Raw genomic sequence first — 22,146 nt, forward strand, 5'->3', positions numbered from 1 at the left:
TTGTATTTAAAAAGTCACAACATTTGGAGGGAAGATTCTTTCATTTTATTTAAAGATCCACTGATACTTTTACAAGATGTAATTGTGTTGCATGACCTTCTGACATGTACAAGTACATGTACATGTACAGTACATATATATATATATATATATATATATATATATATATATATATAATTTCTCTCCTCTGATGAAATCAATTCATTTACAGACAAGAAGTTTATTTAGTGTTCATCCAGTAAACCAGACGACAAAGAATACATTTTTAGGGTTAAAAAGACGAACTGGCTCATAAAGACTTACACACAGCTGCTTATTTAAAAATGAATGAATGAAGATAACAGGTGGACCTCTTCTACCTCCATCCCTGGATTATAATATGAACAAATACTTTAAAATACAACACATGTACTGCAGGAAACTTGCTTTCAAGGATTCTTAAAGTACATTTAAAACAAATATACTGAACATCCTGCGTGGCAATGAAGGGAAGTCGGTCTCAAACACAGACAACACAACGATGGTGAGGAGCGCATCATCTACAGAGCTTCCTGTCTAATAGACACACAGGTCAGGGAACTTCATCTCATAGAGCGGGGTGGAGCGAGGAGGCGAGAGTCCAGACGGAGACGGAGGAGAACGGACCATCAGATCGAAGACCTGGTCCAGTTTAGCGTGAAGCAGAGACATCTGCAAAGACACAAGGACATCACTTACAGTTTCACAATGTGTTCAAAGGGCTTCAAGAACATGTGAGGAACATCTGAAGAACCTCTGAAGAACATGGGGAACCAAAGCTCGGCCTGGTGTGATTATTAGGAGCTGGTTTATGGACAAAAGACCCCTGAAGAACAAGAAGATGTCATTAAAGAGCTTATTATTATGTGTCATCATGTATGCATTGAATCGTGTTCCACTTTCTTTTTATTTAAACACCATCTTTAAAAACATATATCATTATTTAAGAAATGTAATGTATTATTTACAATTTCTTTGCATATCATTTTTATATACAGAAAAATCCCAAATTCTACATATTGTATTTATTTATCTTTATCTTTTATGGTTTTATTCTTTTCTGGAAGAATTAGAAGATTTGTTTAAAGCTTTAAATGTTTTGATGAAATATCATCACTTTAAACTCAGTTTCAGTTGTTGTCACATGCGCTGAGTTCAAGGACCGTGGGAAAGATGAGAACAGGACGATTCTGGTCTCAGAGGTCAGAGGTCACTCACCTTGGATCCACAGTGAGCGGCGATCTCCTCAAAGGGAGCCGTCTGAAACCTCTCCACCACCCTCATCCTCTTCCTCCTCACCTCCTCCTCTTCCTCGCCGCCTCGGTCTTCTGCACAACACAAACACTGATTGGTCAGGATTGATCCTCCAGGAGCCAATCAGCTACAAGCTGGTTCATATTCAAACTCTATTGATCAGGAGCTCACCGAAGGTGCTCTTCAGGGTCTCAAAGGTGATCTGCTCCGTCTGAGAGAGAGAGACAGGTTCATCAGGCAGACAGACAGACAGACAGAGATAGAGAGAGGCAGACAGACAGACAGACAGAAATAGAGAGAGAGAGAGAAATACAGACAGACAGACCGACAGAGAGGCAGACAGACAGACAGAGATAGAGAGAGACAGACGGACAGAGATAGAGAGAGGCAGACAGACAGAGAAAGAGAGAGACAGACGGACGGACAGACAGAGATAGAGAGAGACAGACGGACAGACAGACAGACAGAGATAGAGAGAGACAGACATACAGACAGACAGAGATAGAGAGAGACAGACGGACAGACAGACAGACAGAGATAGAGAGAGACAGACATACAGACAGACAGAGATAGAGAGAGACAGACGGATGGACAGACAGAGATAGAGAGAGACAGACGGACGGACAGACAGAGATAGAGAGAGACAGACGGACGGACAGACAGAGATAGAGAGAGGCAGACAGACAGACAGAGATAGAGACAGACAGACAGACAGAGATAGAGAGAGACAGACAGACAGACAGACAGAGATATAGAGAGGCAGACATACAGACAGACAGACAGACAGAGATAGAGAGAGGCAGACAGACAGACAGAGATAGAGACAGACAGACAGACAGAGATAGAGAGAGACAGACAGACAGACAGACAGAGATATAGAGAGGCAGACAGACAGACAGACAGACAGACAGAGATAGAGAGAGGCAGACAGACAGACAGACAGACAGAGATAGAGAGAGGCAGACAGACAGACAGACAGACAGACAGACAGGTACCTGCTCTGCATCAGGACAGTACTGAGGGTCCATGTCGATCTGCATTGAGACGACGTCTCCGATACTTTTCCTCTTCGACAGACGGTCCTCATCTAAAGTAATAATACTGCCTGAATACCAGTAGTACACGTGCATATATATGTGTATGTGTATATATAAAAACATAGATATACTTATATCTACCTGTTATCTGAGGTGTGTACGGCGTGTTGAAGCGTTCGGTGTGAACGCTGTAGCTGCTTCCTGTCAGAGCCTCGCTGATCTCTGATTGGACGAACAGAAACGCTTCACCCACCTTCAGCTCACCTTCAGGTAAACTGACACACACACACACACACACACACATGAGTGAACACCTCTCATGGTGAGGAGGTACCTCAGGTAACTTTACCTGTGTTTGTGTTCTCATGGTGAGAAGGTACCTCAGGTAACTTTACCTGTGTTTGTGTTCTCATGGTGAGAAGGTACCTCAGGTAACTTTACCTGTTTGTGTTCTCATGGTGAGAAGGTACCTCAGGTAACTTTACCTGTTTGTGTTCTCATGGTGAGAAGGTACCTCAGGTAACTTTACCTGTTTGTGTTCTCATGGTGAGAAGGTACCTCAGGTAACTTTACCTGTTTGTGTTCTCATGGTGAGAAGGTACCTCAGGTAACTTTACCTGTTTGTGTTCTCATGGTGAGAAGGTACCTCAGGTAACTTTACCTGTCTGTGTTCTCATGGTGAGAAGGTACCTCAGGTAACTTTACCTGTTTGTGTTCTCATGGTGAGAAGGTACCTCAGGTAACTTTACCTGTTTGTGTTCTCATGGTAAGAAGGTACCTCAGGTAACTTTACCTGTCTGTGTTCTCATGGTGAGAAGGTACCTCAGGTAACTTTACCTGTTTGTGTTCTCATGGTAAGAAGGTACCTCAGGTAACTTTACCTGTTTGTGTTCTCATGGTGAGAAGGTACCTCAGGTAACTTTACCTGTGTTTGTGTTCTCATGGTGAGAAGGTACCTCAGGTAACTTTACCTGTTTGTGTTCTCATGGTGAGAAGGTACCTCAGGTAACTTTACCTGTTTGTGTTCTCATGGTAAGAAGGTACCTCAGGTAACTTTACCTGTGTTTGTGTTCTCATGGTGAGAAGGTACCTCAGGTAACTTTACCTGTTTGTGTTCTCATGGTGAGGAGGTACCTCAGGTAACTTTACCTGTCTGTGTTCTCATGGTGAGAAGGTACCTCAGGTAACTTTACCTGTGTTTGTGTTCTCATGGTGAGAAGGTACCTCAGGTAACTTTACCTGTTTGTGTTCTCATGGTAAGAAGGTACCTCAGGTAACTTTACCTGTCTGTGTTCTCATGGTGAGAAGGTACCTCAGGTAACTTTACCTGTTTGTGTTCTCATGGTAAGAAGGTACCTCAGGTAACTTTACCTGTTTGTGTTCTCATGGTGAGAAGGTACCTCAGGTAACTTTACCTGTTTGTGTTCTCATGGTGAGAAGGTACCTCAGGTAACTTTACCTGTTTGTGTTCTCATGGTGAGAAGGTACCTCAGGTAACTTTACCTGTTTGTGTTCTCATGGTGAGAAGGTACCTCAGGTAACTTTACCTGTTTGTGTTCTCATGGTAAGAAGGTACCTCAGGTAACTTTACCTGTTTGTGTTCTCATGGTGAGAAGGTACCTCAGGTAACTTTACCTGTTTGTGTTCTCATGGTGAGACGGTACCTCAGGTAACTTTACCTGTTTGTGTTCTCATGGTGAGAAGGTACCTCAGGTAACTTTACCTGTGTTTGTGTTCTCATGGTGAGACGGTACCTCAGGTAACTTCACCTGTTTGTGTTCTCATGGTGAGAAGGTACCTCAGGTAACTTTACCTGTGTTTGTGTTCTCATGGTGAGGAGGTACCTCAGGTAACTTTACCTGTTTGTGTTCTCATGGTGAGAAGGTACCTCAGGTAACTTTACCTGTTTGTGTTCTCATGGTGAGAAGGTACCTCAGGTAACTTTACCTGTGTTTGTGTTCTCATGGTGAGAAGGTACCTCAGGTAACTTTACCTGTTTGTGTTCTCATGGTGAGAAGGTACCTCAGGTAACTTTACCTGTTTGTGTTCTCATGGTGAGAAGGTACCTCAGGTAACTTTACCTGTGTTTGTGTTCTCATGGTGAGACGGTACCTCAGGTAACTTCACCTGTTTGTGTTCTCATGGTGAGGAGGTACCTCAGGTAACTTTACCTGTGTTTGTGTTCTCATGGTGAGAAGGTACCTCAGGTAACTTTACCTGTGTTTGTGTTCTCATGGTGAGAAGGTACCTCAGGTAACTTTACCTGTGTTTGTGTTCTCATGGTGAGGAGGTACCTCAGGTAACTTTACCTGTGTTTGTGTTCTCATGGTGAGGAGGTACCTCAGGTAACTTTACCTGTGTTTGTCAGAGAAAGCTTCTTCAGGCAGCAGGTGAGACGCATCACTGTGACGACCCTCTATCACCTGCAGGGAAACAAGAGGTACATGTAGTACTTTATATTGTACTACACCTCAGAGGTACATATACTACACCAGGTAAATATTGAACTTTCAGTGTACTACATTTATATATCTTACTGCTCAGTCAATACTGGAGCAAAGTTCTGAACACAGTACTCTCACGAGTACTTCGTGGTACTTCGTGGTACTTCACCTGTGTGACGTGGTGGTGGAGCGCCGCCGGTGGGCCGAGCTGGGACAACAGGTGGAGGAAGGCGGCGCAGACGGCGTGAATGCCACAGCGGTTGAATACCGACAGACGCTCCTGATTGGACAACGCCAGCTCCTGACGGCCAATCACAAGAGAGGATAATCAACCAGAGAACAGCTGAACACCATCATTATTATTATTATTATTATTATTGTTGTTGTTGTTATGACCACAGACGATTACCTGCAGAGCGAGTACCAGTCGAATCAGGTCCACCACCACTTCCTCATTGGCCAGTTCCAGACCAACGACAGCCAATAGGGTGAAGAGGGCCTGGTAGTGGCCCCGCCCACTGCTCTCCTCCTTACAGGTGAGGTAGACGTGCCGGTAGAGACGCTGAGCGTGCTGCAAGTATTAAAGTATTAAACTTCTATTGTACATAAATATATATTTTAAAAAATGCTAAATAAATACAAATAAAGACGTATTTAAGAAAAATAAAGGCATATTCTTAAATGAAATCCATAAAAAAGAAAGGAACACATTTCCATAATTAACATATCAGATAATCCTGGTTCTTGTAATTCATGATATCATTTCATATAGTTTATATTAAATAATGAGTAGCAGATCAATAATCCCAAATATAAACACATTATATTGTAATATAAAGATGCATTATATTCTAATATAAATAAGTGTTATATTCTAATATAAATAAGTGTTATATTATAATGTAAATAAGTGTTATATTATAATGTAAATAAGCATTATATTCTAATATAAATAAGAGTTATATTCTAATATAAATAAGAGTTATATTCTAATATAAATTAGCAATACATTCTAATATAAATAAGAGTTATATTATAATATAAATAAGCAATATATTCTAATATAAATAAGCGTTATATTCTACATCCTCACCTTCCTGATGAACAGGTTGTCCTGCCGAGAGCTCCGGTCCTCCTTCAGCTCCAACGCCGCCACGTCGACCGCCACACTGAACATAGACAGGTCGTTACCATCGACAGGTCATATTGAAGACAGACAGGTCGTTACCATCGACAGGTCATATTGAAGACAGACAGGTCGTTACCATCGACAGGTCATATTGAAGACAGACAGGTCGTTACCATCGACAGGTCGGATTGAACACAGACAGGTCGTTACCATCGACAGGTCGTATTGAACACAGACAGGTCGTTACCATCAACAGGTCATATTGAAGACAGACAGGTCGTTACCATCAACAGGTCATATTGAAGACAGACAGGTCATATTGAACACAAACATGTCGTTACCATCGACAGGTCATACTGAACACAAACATGTCGTTACCATCGACAGGTCATATTGAAGACAGACAGGTCATATTGAACACAAACAGGTCGTTACCATCGACAGGTCATATTGAACACAAACATGTCGTTACCATCGACAGGTCATACTGAACACAAACATGTCGTTACCATCGACAGGTCATATTGAAGACAGACAGGTCATATTGAACACAAACAGGTCGTTACCATCGACAGGTCATATTGAACACAAACATGTCGTTACCATCGACAGGTCATATTGAACACAAACATGTCGTTACCATCGACAGGTCATATTGAACACAAACATGTCGTTACCATCGACAGGTCATACTGAACACAAACATGTCGTTACCATCGACAGGTCATACTGAACACAAACATGTCGTTACCATCGACAGGTCATATTGAAGACAGACAGGTCATATTGAACACAAACAGGTCGTTACCATCGACAGGTCATATTGAACACAAACATGTCGTTACCATCGACAGGTCATATTGAACACAAACATGTCGTTACCATCGACAGGTCATATTGAACACAAACATGTCGTTACCATCGACAGGTCATACTGAACACAAACATGTCGTTACCATCGACAAGTCATATTGAAGACAGACAGGTCACCAATATGAATTACAAGTAAAAGCCAATAACTAAAAAGTAAAGACTCCGTTTCAGTGGAACAGTGTTGTTGGTCCGGGGCGGTGCAGTCCCGTGGGTTTGATGTGCGTTTGTTATGCCGAGGAAAAATACTCTGAATGCAGCTGTTAATTTTACAACTCTAAAACTCTTGTAGTAAGAACCCCGTCTCCGGTGACAGAAAGTGACATGCCAAATTCAAATTACCGGAACTCTTCGAAAGATAACGCTTTACGACGTAATGCCAAAGGATTGTGAACACTAAGAAGCGGCACTTTCCAGCGGTATGCGGGAAATTACGGTGATCTCTTTACATTACGGTGATCTCTTTCCAGCGGTATGCGGTACATTAAGGTGATCTCTTTACATTACGGTGATCTCTTTACATTACGGTGATCTCTTTACATTACGGTGATCTCTTTCCAGCGGTATGCGGTACATTAAGGTGATCTCTTTACATTACGGTGATCTCTTTACATTACAGTGATCTCTTTACATTACGGTGATCTCTTTCCAGCGGTATGCGGTACATTACGGTGATCTCTTTCCAGCGGTATGCGGTACATTACGGTGATCTCTTTACATTACGGTGATCTCTTTCCAGCGGTATGCGGACATTACGGTAATCGCTTTCCAGCGGTATGCGGTACATTAAGGTGATCTCTTTACATTACGGTGATCTCTTTACATTACGGTGATCTCTTTCCAGCGGTATGCGGTACATTACGGTGATCTCTTTCCAGCGGTATGCGGTACATTACGGTGATCTCTTTCCAGCGGTATGCGGTACATTACGGTGATCTCTTTACATTACGGTGATCTCTTTCCAGCGGTATGCGGTACATTACGGTGATCTCTTTACATTACGGTGATCTCTTTCCAGCGGTATGCGGACATTACGGTAATCGCTTTCCAGCGGTATGCGGTACATTACGGTGATCTCTTTACATTACGGTAATCGCTTTCCAGCGGTATGCGGTACATTAAGGTGATCTCTTTACATTACGGTGATCTCTTTACATTACGGTGATCTCTTTCCAGCGGTATGCGGTACATTACGGTGATCTCTTTCCAGCGGTATGCGGTACATTACGGTGATCTCTTTCCAGCGGTATGCGGTACATTACGGTGATCTCTTTACATTACGGTGATCTCTTTCCAGCGGTATGCGGTACATTACGGTGATCTCTTTACATTACGGTGATCTCTTTCCAGCGGTATGCGGTACATTACGGTGATCTCTTTCCAGCGGTATGCGGTACATTAAGGTGATCTCTTTACATTACGGTGATCTCTTTCCAGCGGTATGCGGTACATTACGGTGATCTCTTTACATTACGGTGATCTCTTTCCAGCGGTATGCGGTACATTACGGTGATCTCTTTACATTACGGTGATCTCTTTCCAGCGGTATGCGGTACATTACGGTGATCTCTTTCCTGTGGTATGCAGTACATTACGGTGATCTCTTTCCAGCGGTATGCGGTACATTACGGTGATCTCTTTCCTGTGATATGCGGTACATTACGGTGATCTCTTTCCAGCGGTATGCGGTACATTACGGTGATCTCTTTCCAGTGGTATGCGGTACATTACGGTGATCTCTTTACATTACGGTGATCTCTTTCCAGCGGTATGCGGTACATTACGGTGATCTCTTTACATTACGGTGATCTCTTTCCAGTGGTATGCGGTACATTACGGTGATCTCTTTCCAGTGGTATGCAGTACATTACGGTGATCTCTTTCCAGCGGTATGCGGTACATTACGGTGATCTCTTTCCAGCAGTATGTGGTACATTACGGTGATCTCTTTCCAGCGGTATGCGGTACGTTACGGTGATCTCTTTCCAGCGGTATGCGGTACATTACGGTGATCTCTTTCCAGCGGTATGCGGTACATTACGGTGATCTCTTTCCAGCGGTATGCGGTACATTACGGTGATCTCTTTCCAGCGGTATGCGGTACATTACGGTGATCTCTTTCCAGCGGTATGCGGTACGTTACGGTGATCTCTTTCCAGCGGTATGCGGTACATTACGGTGATCTCTTTCCAGCGGTATGCGGTACTTTAAGGTGATCTCTTTCCAGCGGTATGCGGTACATTACGGTGATCTCTTTCCAGCGGTATGCTGTACATTACGGTGATCTCTTTCCAGCGGTATGCTGTACATTACGGTGATCTCTTTCCAGCGGTATGCTGTACATTACGGTGATCTCTTTCCAGCGGTATGCGGTACATTACGGTGATCTCTTTCCAGCGGTATGCTGTACATTACGGTGATCTCTTTCCAGCGGTATGCTGTACATTACGGTGATCTCTTTCCAGCGGTATGCTGTACATTACGGTGATCTCTTTCCAGCGGTATGCGGTACATTACGGTGATCTCTTTCCAGCGGTATGCGGTACATTACGGTGATCTCTTTCCAGCGGTATGTGGTACATTACGGGGAGTTTGCCTATGAGGGGAGGGCGTGAGCAGCGAGCAGCAGGCTGGACTCGCAGCCTGACACGCCAGCAGAAAGCACGGCACGCAGCGTGGTGACACTTCTCCGTTCCCGACTTGAGTTTCCTGAAGCATGACGGCAACAGACCAGCATCAATGTTTCTTAATGCTCATTTATTGCTCAGCTCTTTCAGGCTGTTTGTGTGCGCTCTCCTGCAGCAGAAAGCGTGACGGCGCTCTTTAACCTGCCGTGTTCTGCTGCTGGAGCGCGCACACGCAGCCCCGAGGGTACAAAGCGTTACAGCGGTCTTTACTATGATTTATAATTCATAATACTCGGCGGACCGGATCAAAATGTAGTTTGGCCACCCTTGGTCTATACGGTTCTGCATGGACTATTGCAGGGTGAATGATGTGTCACTGTTCGATGCTTACCCAATGCCCCGGATCGACAAACTCCTGGACCGACTGGGCACTGCGCGTTTCTTTACGACCCTGGATTTAACAAAGGGCTACTAGTAGCTTCCTCTGTCGCCAGAGTCCAGGGAAAAGACGGCCTTCTCCACTCCGTTTGGTTTATACCAATTCACCATGCTTCCCTTTGGGTTGTTGGGGCCCCAGCCACTTTTCAACGCCTCATGGACCAGGTGCTGCGTCCGCACGCTGCATATGCTGCCGCCTACTTGGATGATGTAATCATCCACAGCACCACCTGGGCGGAGCATGGGCAGCGGGTGGGCGCGGTGCTGGAGTCCCTGAGGCAGGCAGGGCTCACCGCCAACCCAGGGAAGTGTGCAGTTGGACGGAGGGAGGTACTGTGTCTGGGGTACCACTTGGGCGGGGTGAGGCGGTTTCTGGGGCTGGCGAGCTATTACAGACATTTCATTTAATTTTGTCCCAGCAGGTAGAGGGGGTTGACCGCCCTGTGCTGTACATCAGCCGGAAGCTGTCAGAGAGGGAGGGCAGGTACAGCGCGATGGAGAAGGAGTGCCTGGCCATCCGGTGGGCGGTCGACTCCCTGCGCTACTACCCCCTGGGACGCTCATTCACCCTCTGTTCCGACCACGCTCCGCTCCAATGGCTCCACCCCATGAAGGATACCAACACCCGGATCACTCGGTGGTATCTGGCATTGCAGCCTTTTAATTTCAAGGTGATCCATAGGCCGGGGACGAAGATGTCCGTGAACCGACTTCCTCTCCCGCTCGCGTGGGGAGGGTTGGGTAGGTTAGGCCGGATGGCACCCTGGCCTAAGTCGTGTGTTGGGGGTATGTGGTGGCTGGGGCATGGTTAGCCTCAGCTGGAGGGGTGTGGAAGAGTGGTTCAGGGAACAGGTACTGGGAAGAGGCCTAATTGGTCTAAGTTCTGAGTGTCTCTGCCCTATATAAGGTGGATAAAGATGGAGGCACGAGAGAGGAGAGCAGAGGCACAGTCTGCAGTCAATAAAGAATATTCCGAAATATACTCTGAGTACGTTCATCCTTTGTTGCTGGGGGGGAGAAACACCGCATGTGACAGCCAGGAACCTGTTACAGTATTGAACACAGACAGGTCGTTACCATCAACAGGTCCCTGTCTTTACCATCGACAAGTCGTTACCATCAACAGGTCATATTGATGCTGTCACTCTAAAGGGGGCGGGGTTACCTGGCGCAGGTGAGTCTGCCGGCGTTATGGCGCCTGTCGATGAGCGAGGTGAGGATGGAGAGGACCAGCAGGCGGATCTCTGGGTCCTCCATCAGGGTGAAGGACAGCAGAGGCTCCAGGAAGGAGGACGGCAGCGCCGTCAGCAGGTTGCTGCTGTCATAGCGCTCCGATACCTGGGGGGGGGGGGGGGGGGAGGAGGAGGGCAGTGCCGTCAGCAGGTTGCTGCTGTCATAGCGCTCCGATACCTGGGGGAGGAGGAGGAGGGCAGCGCCGTCAGCAGGTTGCTGCTGTCATAGCGCTCCGATACCTGGGGGGGGAGGAGGAGGGCAGCGCCGTCAGCAGGTTGCTGCTGTCATAGCGCTCCGATACCTGGGGGGAGGGGGGGGAGGAGGAGGGCAGTGCCGTCAGCAGGTTGCTGCTGTCATAGCGCTCCGATACCTGGGGGGGGGGGGGGGAGGAGGAGGGCAGTGCCGTCAGCAGGTTGCTGCTGTCATAGCGCTCCGATACCTGGGGGGGGAGGATGAGGGCAGCGCCGTCAGCAGGTTGCTGCTGTCATAGCGCTCCGATACCTGGGGGGAGGGGGGGGAGGAGGAGGGCAGTGCCGTCAGCAGGTTGCTGCTGTCATAGCGCTCCGATACCTGGGGGGGGAGGATGAGGGCAGCGCCGTCAGCAGGTTGCTGCTGTCATAGCGCTCCGATACCTGGGGGGGGAGGAGGAGGTCAGCGCCGTCAGCAGGTTGCTGCTGTCATAGCGCTCCGATACCTGGGGGGGGAGGAGGAGGGCAGCGCCGTCAGCAGGTTGCTGCTGTCATAGCGCTCCGATACCTGGGGGGGGAGGAGGAGGGCAGCGCCGTCAGCAGGTTACTGCTGTCATAGCGCTTCGATACCGGGGGGGGGGGGGACATTTCTCTCTTCATCCATATGGGGGGAGGAGCATGTCTTCATCCATATGTCATATCTAGAGCTCACCTGGAGCAGCGACTTCAGCAGCATCACCTGGATCATCCTGCTGCCTTCAAACCTGAGAAACACACCTTTACCACCTTTGAATGGTTCATCCCCCCAAGAGAGAAAAGATGGAGGCTCTACGTTTACATATTAAATGATATCATTAAAGTCAAAGCTTCTCTGATTTGTTGTTACATGACCGTTGGTCTCAGGTGAGTCAATCATAACGTCATAGTTTCACTGAGCAGCTCAGAATGTAATGTTTTTTACAGAATATGTTCAAAGTGAACGGTTTATTTCTGGAGAGATTTTAAATGAGGAACAAGAAGAATTAAACGTTTTTGAGGAAGTATAAAATTTAAAGCTTCGTTTTGGTTCCTTCGTCACGCGCGATGCGTTCGAGGACCGCGGGAAAGATAAAAACCTGACGATAATGATGTTACCCAGCGTTGGGTGACCCCAGGGCGGGGTAGATACCAGGAACAGGGATTTTCCCCATGATGAATAGCATGACCTCTGACCTCTGGTACACAGGAAGCGTGTTGGCGAAGGATCCTGGACAGAAAACACAGGTTCAGATTAAGCTGTTTAACAAGAACAACAACATCAACAACAACAACATCAACAACGCGACTCACCAATAGTTTGGATGACGGCGTCCTGGAGCGTTTTCTCCTCGGCCGAGGTGGTCGCGTGCTTTCCAGCGTTGTCGTAGTAACCGGTCAGCTGGTAGTCGACGCTCTGCCGGAGCTGTCGCAGCAACGTGTTGAACACTTCCAGTACGGTGGGACCTGAAGTAGACACGAACAGAGGGTTGTGTACAAGTGTTATTAAAGGGTACTTTACCATGTTATGCTTCTGGAAGTGGTCCAGCATTGAAGGAGAGGGCTGCAGATCTGACCAGCTCAGATAGGCACTATAACACTATGGAGATGAGAAGTCTCGTTCTGAAGGAGACATCTCGTTCTGAGCCTTCTCCTTCCCTACTGGAACAGGAGGTACTGACCTACAGACCCAGTCGCCTCTATAACAGCAGCTCCAGACAGGACCTCCACGATCCCGGCTCGGACCGGAGCCGGACTCCTGCTGTTGGCGTCCAGGTGACCCAACAGCTGCTGGATCACCAGGTGTGAGTGTTGGGACTGAGGACAAGAAGTTCAGGTTATATGTGTTTAAAACTCACCTGTATGAAGTATTTGGTAGTAGTGTTAGTACCACAGAGCAGCAGCAGGTGGTAGTAGAGGGCACTTCAGGAAGTACACTCTAGTACTCTGTAATAGAGGGCACTTCAGGAAGTACACTCTAGTACTCTGTAATAGAGGGCACTTCAGGAAGTACACTCTAGTACTCTGTAGTAGAGGGCACTTCAGGAAGTACACTCTAGTACTCTGTAGTAGAGGGCACTTCAGGAAGTACACTCTAGTACTCTGTAGTAGAGGGCACTTCAGGAAGTACACTCTAGTACTCTGTAGTAGAGGGCACTTCAGGATGTACACTCTAGTACTCTGTAGTAGAGGGCACTTCAGGAAGTACACTCTAGTACTCTGTAGTAGAGGGCACTTCAGGAAGTACACTCTAGTACTCTGTAGTAGAGGGCACTTCAGGAAGTACACTCTAGTACTCTGTAGTAGAGGGCACTTCAGGAAGTACACTCTAGTACTCTGTAATAGAGGGCACTTCAGGATGTACACTCTAGTACTCTGTAGTGCTGTGTAATCAGAGTACTAACCGGGATGGAGTACATGATGATCTGAAAACACTGAACAGCGAAGCTCCGTCCTTCCCAGAGACTGTGACTGTCCAGGTGCCTGAAAACACACACTGGATGTGTACTACTGTAGTATTACTACTAGTACTACTGCTACTACTACTACTACTCCTGGTACTACTACTAAAGTGTGTATCTTACATCAGCACAGGTCTGATAGCGTTGTTAATGTGTCCATATGCAGCTCGTCCCAACAGCTCCCTGAAACACACCTCCGTCTGCTCGGCTGGAGACCCACTGCACACACACACACACATGCACGCACACGCACACACGCACACACACACACACACACATGCACACACACAGACACATGCACGCACACAGACACATGCACACAGACACGCACACGCACACACGCACACACACACACGCACACACGCACACACACACACACACGCACACACGCACGCACACACACACACACACACACATGCACACACACACACGCACATGCACGCACACGCACACACACACACGCACACACGCACACACACACACACACGCACATGCACGCACACACACACGCAGACACACGCAGACACACACACGCACGCACACACCCGCATGCACACGCACACACACACACACGCACGCGTGCACACGCACATGCACGCACACACACACACACGCATGCACACGCACACACGCACGCGTGCACACGCACGCACACACACACCCGCATGCACACGCACGCACGCAGACACACGCACGCTTTATGTATCAATTTAACTGCACAAATATAATTCCTGTGTGTGTGTGTGTGTGTGTACCTGCCGGTGTGTGTGTGCTGCTGCAGGTTGACGAGCAGAGCGGGGACGATCTGCTCCATGTGACGAGGCTCCCAGATGTTCACCTGCAGCTCGTCATCCACCGTCTTCCTGACCACACCCTGGAGCCCCCTGATGCCAGAGACCCGGATCCTACACACACACACACACACACACACACACAGTATTCAGTCTCAGTATTTATTGTATACTTGTGTACTCCAGAGGACCACGTGTGTACTTGTCCCGTGTGTCCTGGTCGTCGTGGTCGGAGTGACACATCTCACTGAAGCGTGACACGAAGAAGTCGTAGCTGCGGTGGTACGACGCCGTGTCCTCCTCGATGTTGGCGAACTTCACGAACTAGAGAGAAGACGTGGACCAGTCAGAGTACAGGACCTAGTACGGGACCTAGTACGGGACCTAGTACGGGACCTAGTACGGGACCTAGTAAAGGACCTAGTACAGGACCTAGTACAGGACCGAGTACAATACCTAGTACAGGACTTAGTATAGGACCAAGTAAAGGACCTAGTACAGGACCTAGTACAGGACTTAGTACAGGACCTAGTACAGGACCTAGTAAAGGACCTAGTACAGGACCTAGTAAAGGACCTAGTAAAGGACCTAGTACAGGACCTAGTACAGGACCGAGTACAATACCTAGTACAGGACTTAGTATAGGACCAAGTAAAGGACCTAGTACAGGACCTAGTACAGGACTTAGTACAGGACCTAGTACAGGACCTAGTACGGGACCTAGTACGGGACCTAGTACAGGACCTAGTAAAGGACCTAGTACAGGACCTAGTACAGGACCGAGTACAATACCTAGTACAGGACTTAGTATAGGACCAAGTAAAGGACCTAGTACAGGACCTAGTACAGGACCTAGTACAGGACTTAGTACAGGACCTAGTACAGGACCTAGTACAGGACTTAGTACAGGACCTAGTACAGGACCTAGTACAGGACCTAGTACAGGACTTAGTACAGGATCTAGTACAGGACCTAGTACAGGACTTAGTACAGGACCTAGTACAGGACCGAGTACAGGACTTAGTACAGGACATAGTACAGGACATAGTACAGGACCTAAGTACAGGACCGAGTACAGGACCTAGTACAGGACCTAGTAAAGGACCTAGTACAGGACCGAGTACAATACCTAGTACAGGACTTAGTATAGGACCTAGTACAGGACCTAGTACAGGACCGAATACAATACCTAGTACAGGACTTAGTACAGGACCGAGTACAATACCTAGTACAGGACCTAGTACAGGACCGAGTACAATACCTAGTACAGGACTTAGTATAGGACCTAGTAAAGGACCAAGTAAAGGACCTAGTACAGGACCTAGTACAGGACTTAGTACAGGACCTAGTACAGGACCTAGTACAGGACTTAGTACAGGACCTAGTACAGGACCTAGTACAGGACCTAGTACAGGACTTAGTACAGGATCTAGTACAGGACTTAGTACAGGATCTAGTACAGGACCTAGTACAGGACTTAGTACAGGACCTAGTACAGGACCGAGTACAGGACTTAGTACAGGACATAGTACAGGACATAGTACAGGACCTAAGTACAGGACCGAGTACAGGACCTAGTACAGGACCTAGTAAAGGACCTAGTACAGGACCGAGTACAATACCTAGTACAGGACTTAGTATAGGACCTAGTACAGGACCTAGTACAGGACCGAATACAATACCTAGTACAGGACTTAGTACAGGACCGAGTACAATACCTAGTACAGGACCTAGTACAGGACCGAGTACAAGACCGAGTACAGGACCGAATACAGGACCGAGTACAGGACTTAGTACAGGACATAGTACAGGACCTAGTACAGGACCGAATACAGGACCGAGTACAGGACCTAGTACAGGACATAGTACAGGACTTAGTACAGGACATAGTACAGGACCTAGTACAGGACCGAATACAGGACCGAGTACAGGACCTAGTACAGGACATAGTACAGGACCTAGTACAGGACCTAGTACAGGACCTAGTACAGGACTTAGTACAGGACCTAGTACAGGACCGAGTACAATACCTAGTACAGGACTTAGTACAGGACCTAAGTACAGGACCTAGTACAGGACCGAGTACAATACCTAGTACAGGACTTAGTACAGGACCTAGTACAGGACCTAAGTACAGGACCTAAGTACAGGACCTAGTACAGGACCTAGTACAGGACCTAGTACAGGACCGAGTACAGTCCACAGTACAGTCCACAGTACAGTCCACAGTACAGTACACAGTCCACAGTACAGTCCACAGTACACAGTACACAGTACACAGTACAGTACACAGTACAGTACAGTACAGTACACAGTACAGTACAGTACACAGTACAGTACACAGTACAGTACAGTACACAGTACAGTACACAGTACAGTACACAGTACAGTACAGTACACAGTACAGTCCACAGTACAGTACACAGTACACAGTACAGTACACAGTACAGTACAGTACACAGTACAGTCCACAGTACAGTACACAGTACACAGTACAGTACACAGTACACAGTACAGTACAGTACACAGTACAGTACACAGTCCACAGTACAGTCCACAGTACACAGTACAGTACACAGTACAGTACACAGTCCACAGTACAGTCCACAGTACACAGTACAGTACACAGTACACAGTCCACAGTACACAGTACAGTCCACAGTACAGTCCACAGTACAGTACACAGTCCACAGTCCACAGTACAGTACACAGTACAGTACACAGTCCACAGTCCACAGTCCACAGTACAGTCCACAGTACAGTCCACAGTACACAGTACAGTACAGTCCACAGTACAGTCCACAGTCCACAGTACAGTCCACAGTACACAGTACAGTACACAGTACAGTCCACAGTACACAGTACAGTCCACAGTACAGTCCACAGTACACAGTACAGTACAGTCCACAGTACAGTCCACAGTACAGTACACAGTACACAGTACAGTACACAGTACAGTACAGTACAGTCCACAGTACAGTACACAGTACAGTACAGTACACAGTCCACAGTACAGTCCACAGTACAGTACACAGTACAGTACAGTACAGTCCACAGTACACAGTACAGTACACAGTACAGTCCACAGTCCACAGTACAGTCCACAGTACAGTCCACAGTAGAGTACACAGTACAGTACAGTACACAGTACAGTCCACAGTACAGTACACAGTACAGTCCACAGTACAGTACACAGTACACAGTACAGTACACAGTACAGTACAGTCCACAGTCCACAGTACAGTCCACAGTACACAGTACAGTACACAGTACAGTCCACAGTACACAGTACAGTACACAGTACAGTACAGTACACAGTACAGTCCACAGTACAGTACACAGTACACAGTACAGTCCACAGTACAGTACACAGTCCACAGTACAGTCCACAGTACAGTCCACAGTACACAGTACAGTACACAGTACAGTACACAGTCCACAGTACAGTCCACAGTACAGTCCACAGTACAGTACACAGTACAGTCCACAGTACAGTCCACAGTACAGTACACAGTACAGTACACAGTACAGTACACAGTCCACAGTACACAGTACAGTACACAGTCCACAGTACAGTCCACAGTACACAGTACAGTACACAGTCCACAGTACAGTCCACAGTACAGTACACAGTACAGTACACAGTACAGTACACAGTACAGTCCACAGTCCACAGTACAGTCCACAGTACAGTACACAGTACAGTACACAGTACACAGTACAGTCCACAGTACAGTCCACAGTACAGTACACAGTACAGTACACAGTCCACAGTACAGTCCACAGTACAGTACACAGTACAGTCCACAGTACAGTCCACAGTACAGTACACAGTACAGTACACAGTACAGTCCACAGTCCACAGTACAGTCCACAGTACAGTACACAGTACAGTACACAGTCCACAGTACAGTCCACAGTACAGTCCACAGTACAGTCCACAGTACAGTACAGTACACAGTCCACAGTACAGTCCACAGTACAGTACACAGTACAGTACAGTACAGTCCACAGTACACAGTACAGTACACAGTACAGTCCACAGTCCACAGTACAGTCCACAGTACAGTCCACAGTAGAGTACACAGTACAGTCCACAGTACAGTACACAGTACAGTACACAGTCCACAGTACAGTACACAGTACAGTACACAGTACAGTCCACAGTACAGTCCACAGTACAGTACACAGTACAGTCCACAGTACAGTACACAGTACAGTACACAGTACAGTCCACAGTACAGTACACAGTACACAGTACAGTACACAGTACACAGTACAGTCCACAGTACAGTCCACAGTACAGTCCACAGTACAGTACACAGTCCACAGTACAGTCCACAGTACACAGTACAGTCCACAGTACAGTCCACAGTACAGTACAGTCCACAGTACACAGTACAGTACACAGTACAGTCCACAGTACAGTCCACAGTACAGTACACAGTACAGTACACAGTACAGTACACAGTCCACAGTACAGTCCACAGTACAGTACAGTCCACAGTACAGTACACAGTACACAGTCCACAGTACACAGTACACAGTCCACAGTACAGTACACAGTACAGTACACAGTACACAGTACAGTACACAGTACAGTCCACAGTACAGTCCACAGTACAGTACACAGTACAGTACACAGTACAGTCCACAGTCCACAGTACAGTCCACAGTACACAGTACAGTCCACAGTACAGTCCACAGTACAGTACACAGTACACAGTACAGTCCACAGTACAGTACACAGTCCACAGTACAGTCCACAGTACAGTACACAGTACAGTCCACAGTACAGTCCACAGTACAGTACACAGTACAGTACACAGTACAGTACACAGTCCACAGTACAGTCCACAGTACAGTCCACAGTACAGTACACAGTACACAGTACAGTCCACAGTACAGTACACAGTACAGTACACAGTCCACAGTACAGTCCACAGTACAGTCCACAGTACAGTCCACAGTACAGTACACAGTACACAGTACAGTACACAGTACACAGTACAGTCCACAGTACAGTCCACAGTACAGTACAGTACAGTCCACAGTACAGTACACAGTACAGTACACAGTACAGTACACAGTACAGTACACAGTACAGTCCACAGTACAGTACACAGTCCACAGTACAGTACACAGTACAGTACACAGTACAGTACACAGTACACAGTACAGTACACAGTACAGTACACAGTCCACAGTACAGTCCACAGTACAGTCCACAGTACAGTCCACAGTACAGTACACAGTACAGTCCACAGTACAGTCCACAGTACAGTCCGTACCGCGCTCGTAGCCAGGATGTGGAGGTGTGGCCTGTCGGCCTCCAGCAGCAGCCGCAGCGTGCTGAGGAAGCTCTCCACCAGCAGGTTGATGCTCTGGCAGCTACAGGCCAGCAGCAGCTGCTCCAGGGCCTCCATGGCGATGCACACGTACCTGGAGGGACACGCAGGTTAGCCTGTGTTGTTGTTGTTGTTGTTGTTGTTGTTGTTGTTGTTGTTGTTGTTGTTGTTGTTGTTGTGGACTGACCCGTATCGGTGGCGGTTCAGCTCTCGGGTCAGTCGCTCCGACAGATACGCGGCGATGCGGTCCAGTTTCTCTGGAGCCGACAGAGCGAAGAACGTCAGCTTCTCCATGTTGGCTTTCACCAGCCCATCCTACACACACACAGACACACACAGACACACACAGACACACACAGACACACACAGACACACACAGAGACACACAGACACACACAGAGACACACACAGAGACACACAGACACACACAGAGACACACACAGAGACACACAGACACACACAGAGACACACAGAGACACACAGACACACACAGAGACACACAGACACACACAGACACACACACAGAGACACACAGACACACACAGAGACACACAGAGACACACACAGAGACACACAGACACACACAGAGACACACAGACACACACAGACACACACACAGAGACACACAGACACACACAGAGACACACACAGAGACACACAGACACACACAGAGACACACAGAGACACACACAGAGACACACAGACACACACAGAGACACACAGACACACACAGACACACACACAGAGACACACAGACACACACAGACACACACAGACACACACAGACACACACAGAGACACACAGACACACACAGACACACACACAGAGACACACAGACACACACAGACACACACAGACACACACAGACACACAGACACACACACAGAGACACACACAGAGACACACAGACACACACAGACACACACACAGACACACACACAGACACACAGAGACACAGAGACACAGACACACAGACACAGACACACACAGAGAGACACACAGACACACACACAGACACACACAGAGACACAGACACACACAGAGACACACAGAGACACACACAGAGACACACAGAGACACAGACACACAGAGACACAGACACACAGAGACACACAGACACACACAGAGACACACAGACACACACACAGAGACACACAGACACACACAGACACACACAGACACACACACACAGAGACACACAGACACACACACAGACACACACAGAGACACAGACACACACAGAGACACACAGAGACACAGACACACAGAGACACACAGACACACACAGACACACACAGAGACACAGACACACAGAGACACACAGACACACACAGACACACACAGAGACACAGACACACAGAGACACACAGACACACACAGAGACACAGACACACACAGACACACACAGAGACACAGACACACACAGAGACACAGACACACACAGACACACACAGAGACACACAGACACACACAGACACACACAGACACACACAGAGACACACAGACACACACAGAGACACACAGACACACACAGAGACACACAGACACACACAGAGACACAGACACACACAGAGACACAGAGACACAGACACACACAGAGACACACAGACACACACAGAGACACAGACACACACAGAGACACAGACACACACAGACACACACAGAGACACACAGACACACACAGAGACACACAGACACACACAGAGACACACAGACACACACACAGAGACACACAGACACACACAGAGACACACAGACACACACACAGAGACACACAGACACACACAGAGACACACAGACACACACACAGAGACACACAGACACACACACAGAGACACACAGACACACACACAGAGACACACAGACACACACACAGAGACACACAGACACACACACAGAGACACACAGACACACACACAGAGACACACAGACACACACACAGAGACACACAGACACACACACAGACACACACAGAGACACACACACACACTATGAGGAAACTCGATCAACCCAACTGGATGAAGTGCATGTGAGGTCCCTCTCCACTGAAGGTGCATTATGGGATGTTTACCTCGGGGTCTTCTGGGAAAATGTTATCGACCAGCCGCTTGTAGCGAGGACGCAGCGCCCAGCAGCAACCACACACACCTGGACACACACACACACACACAACGTGTTGTTATGTTTATGATCATCTTTCACATTAAAACATTAACAGTCCTTTGAGCTCCTGGGAGGCTTTTATTGTGAAAACGAGTTAATGTCAGTAACAACAGATCAATATGCTAAAT

The 22,146-nt window shown here is 47.5% G+C and overlaps 1 protein-coding gene across 2 annotated transcripts in view; it reads right to left on the reverse strand.

Annotated features, from left to right (window-relative positions):
* Positions 1-555: 555 nt before the first annotated feature.
* LOC117745174 (protein EFR3 homolog B-like) overlaps positions 556-22,146 on the reverse strand; it is a 25,471-nt gene continuing 3,880 nt past the window's right edge. For both annotated transcript variants that reach the window (XM_034553303.1, XM_034553295.1), the window contains exons 2-22: positions 21,927-22,003; positions 20,042-20,169; positions 19,798-19,948; positions 14,709-14,830; positions 14,471-14,620; positions 13,839-13,934; positions 13,659-13,737; positions 12,936-13,071; positions 12,568-12,720; positions 12,373-12,484; positions 11,951-12,002; positions 10,983-11,155; positions 5,847-5,922; positions 5,163-5,324; positions 4,923-5,054; positions 4,665-4,732; positions 2,451-2,584; positions 2,262-2,359; positions 1,444-1,483; positions 1,237-1,346; positions 556-690 (exon numbers count right to left, since the gene is read on the reverse strand). In XM_034553303.1, the coding sequence (XP_034409194.1) occupies positions 556-690; positions 1,237-1,346; positions 1,444-1,483; positions 2,262-2,359; positions 2,451-2,584; positions 4,665-4,732; positions 4,923-5,054; positions 5,163-5,324; positions 5,847-5,922; positions 10,983-11,155; positions 11,951-12,002; positions 12,373-12,484; positions 12,568-12,720; positions 12,936-13,071; positions 13,659-13,737; positions 13,839-13,934; positions 14,471-14,620; positions 14,709-14,830; positions 19,798-19,948; positions 20,042-20,169; positions 21,927-22,003 (2,384 nt within the window). The remainder of the gene's footprint in view (positions 691-1,236; positions 1,347-1,443; positions 1,484-2,261; positions 2,360-2,450; positions 2,585-4,664; positions 4,733-4,922; positions 5,055-5,162; positions 5,325-5,846; positions 5,923-10,982; positions 11,156-11,950; positions 12,003-12,372; positions 12,485-12,567; positions 12,721-12,935; positions 13,072-13,658; positions 13,738-13,838; positions 13,935-14,470; positions 14,621-14,708; positions 14,831-19,797; positions 19,949-20,041; positions 20,170-21,926; positions 22,004-22,146) is intronic.

Source organism: Cyclopterus lumpus, chromosome 2 (assembly GCF_009769545.1).
Source record: "Cyclopterus lumpus isolate fCycLum1 chromosome 2, fCycLum1.pri, whole genome shotgun sequence".
Taxonomy (NCBI): Eukaryota; Metazoa; Chordata; class Actinopteri; order Perciformes; family Cyclopteridae; genus Cyclopterus; species Cyclopterus lumpus.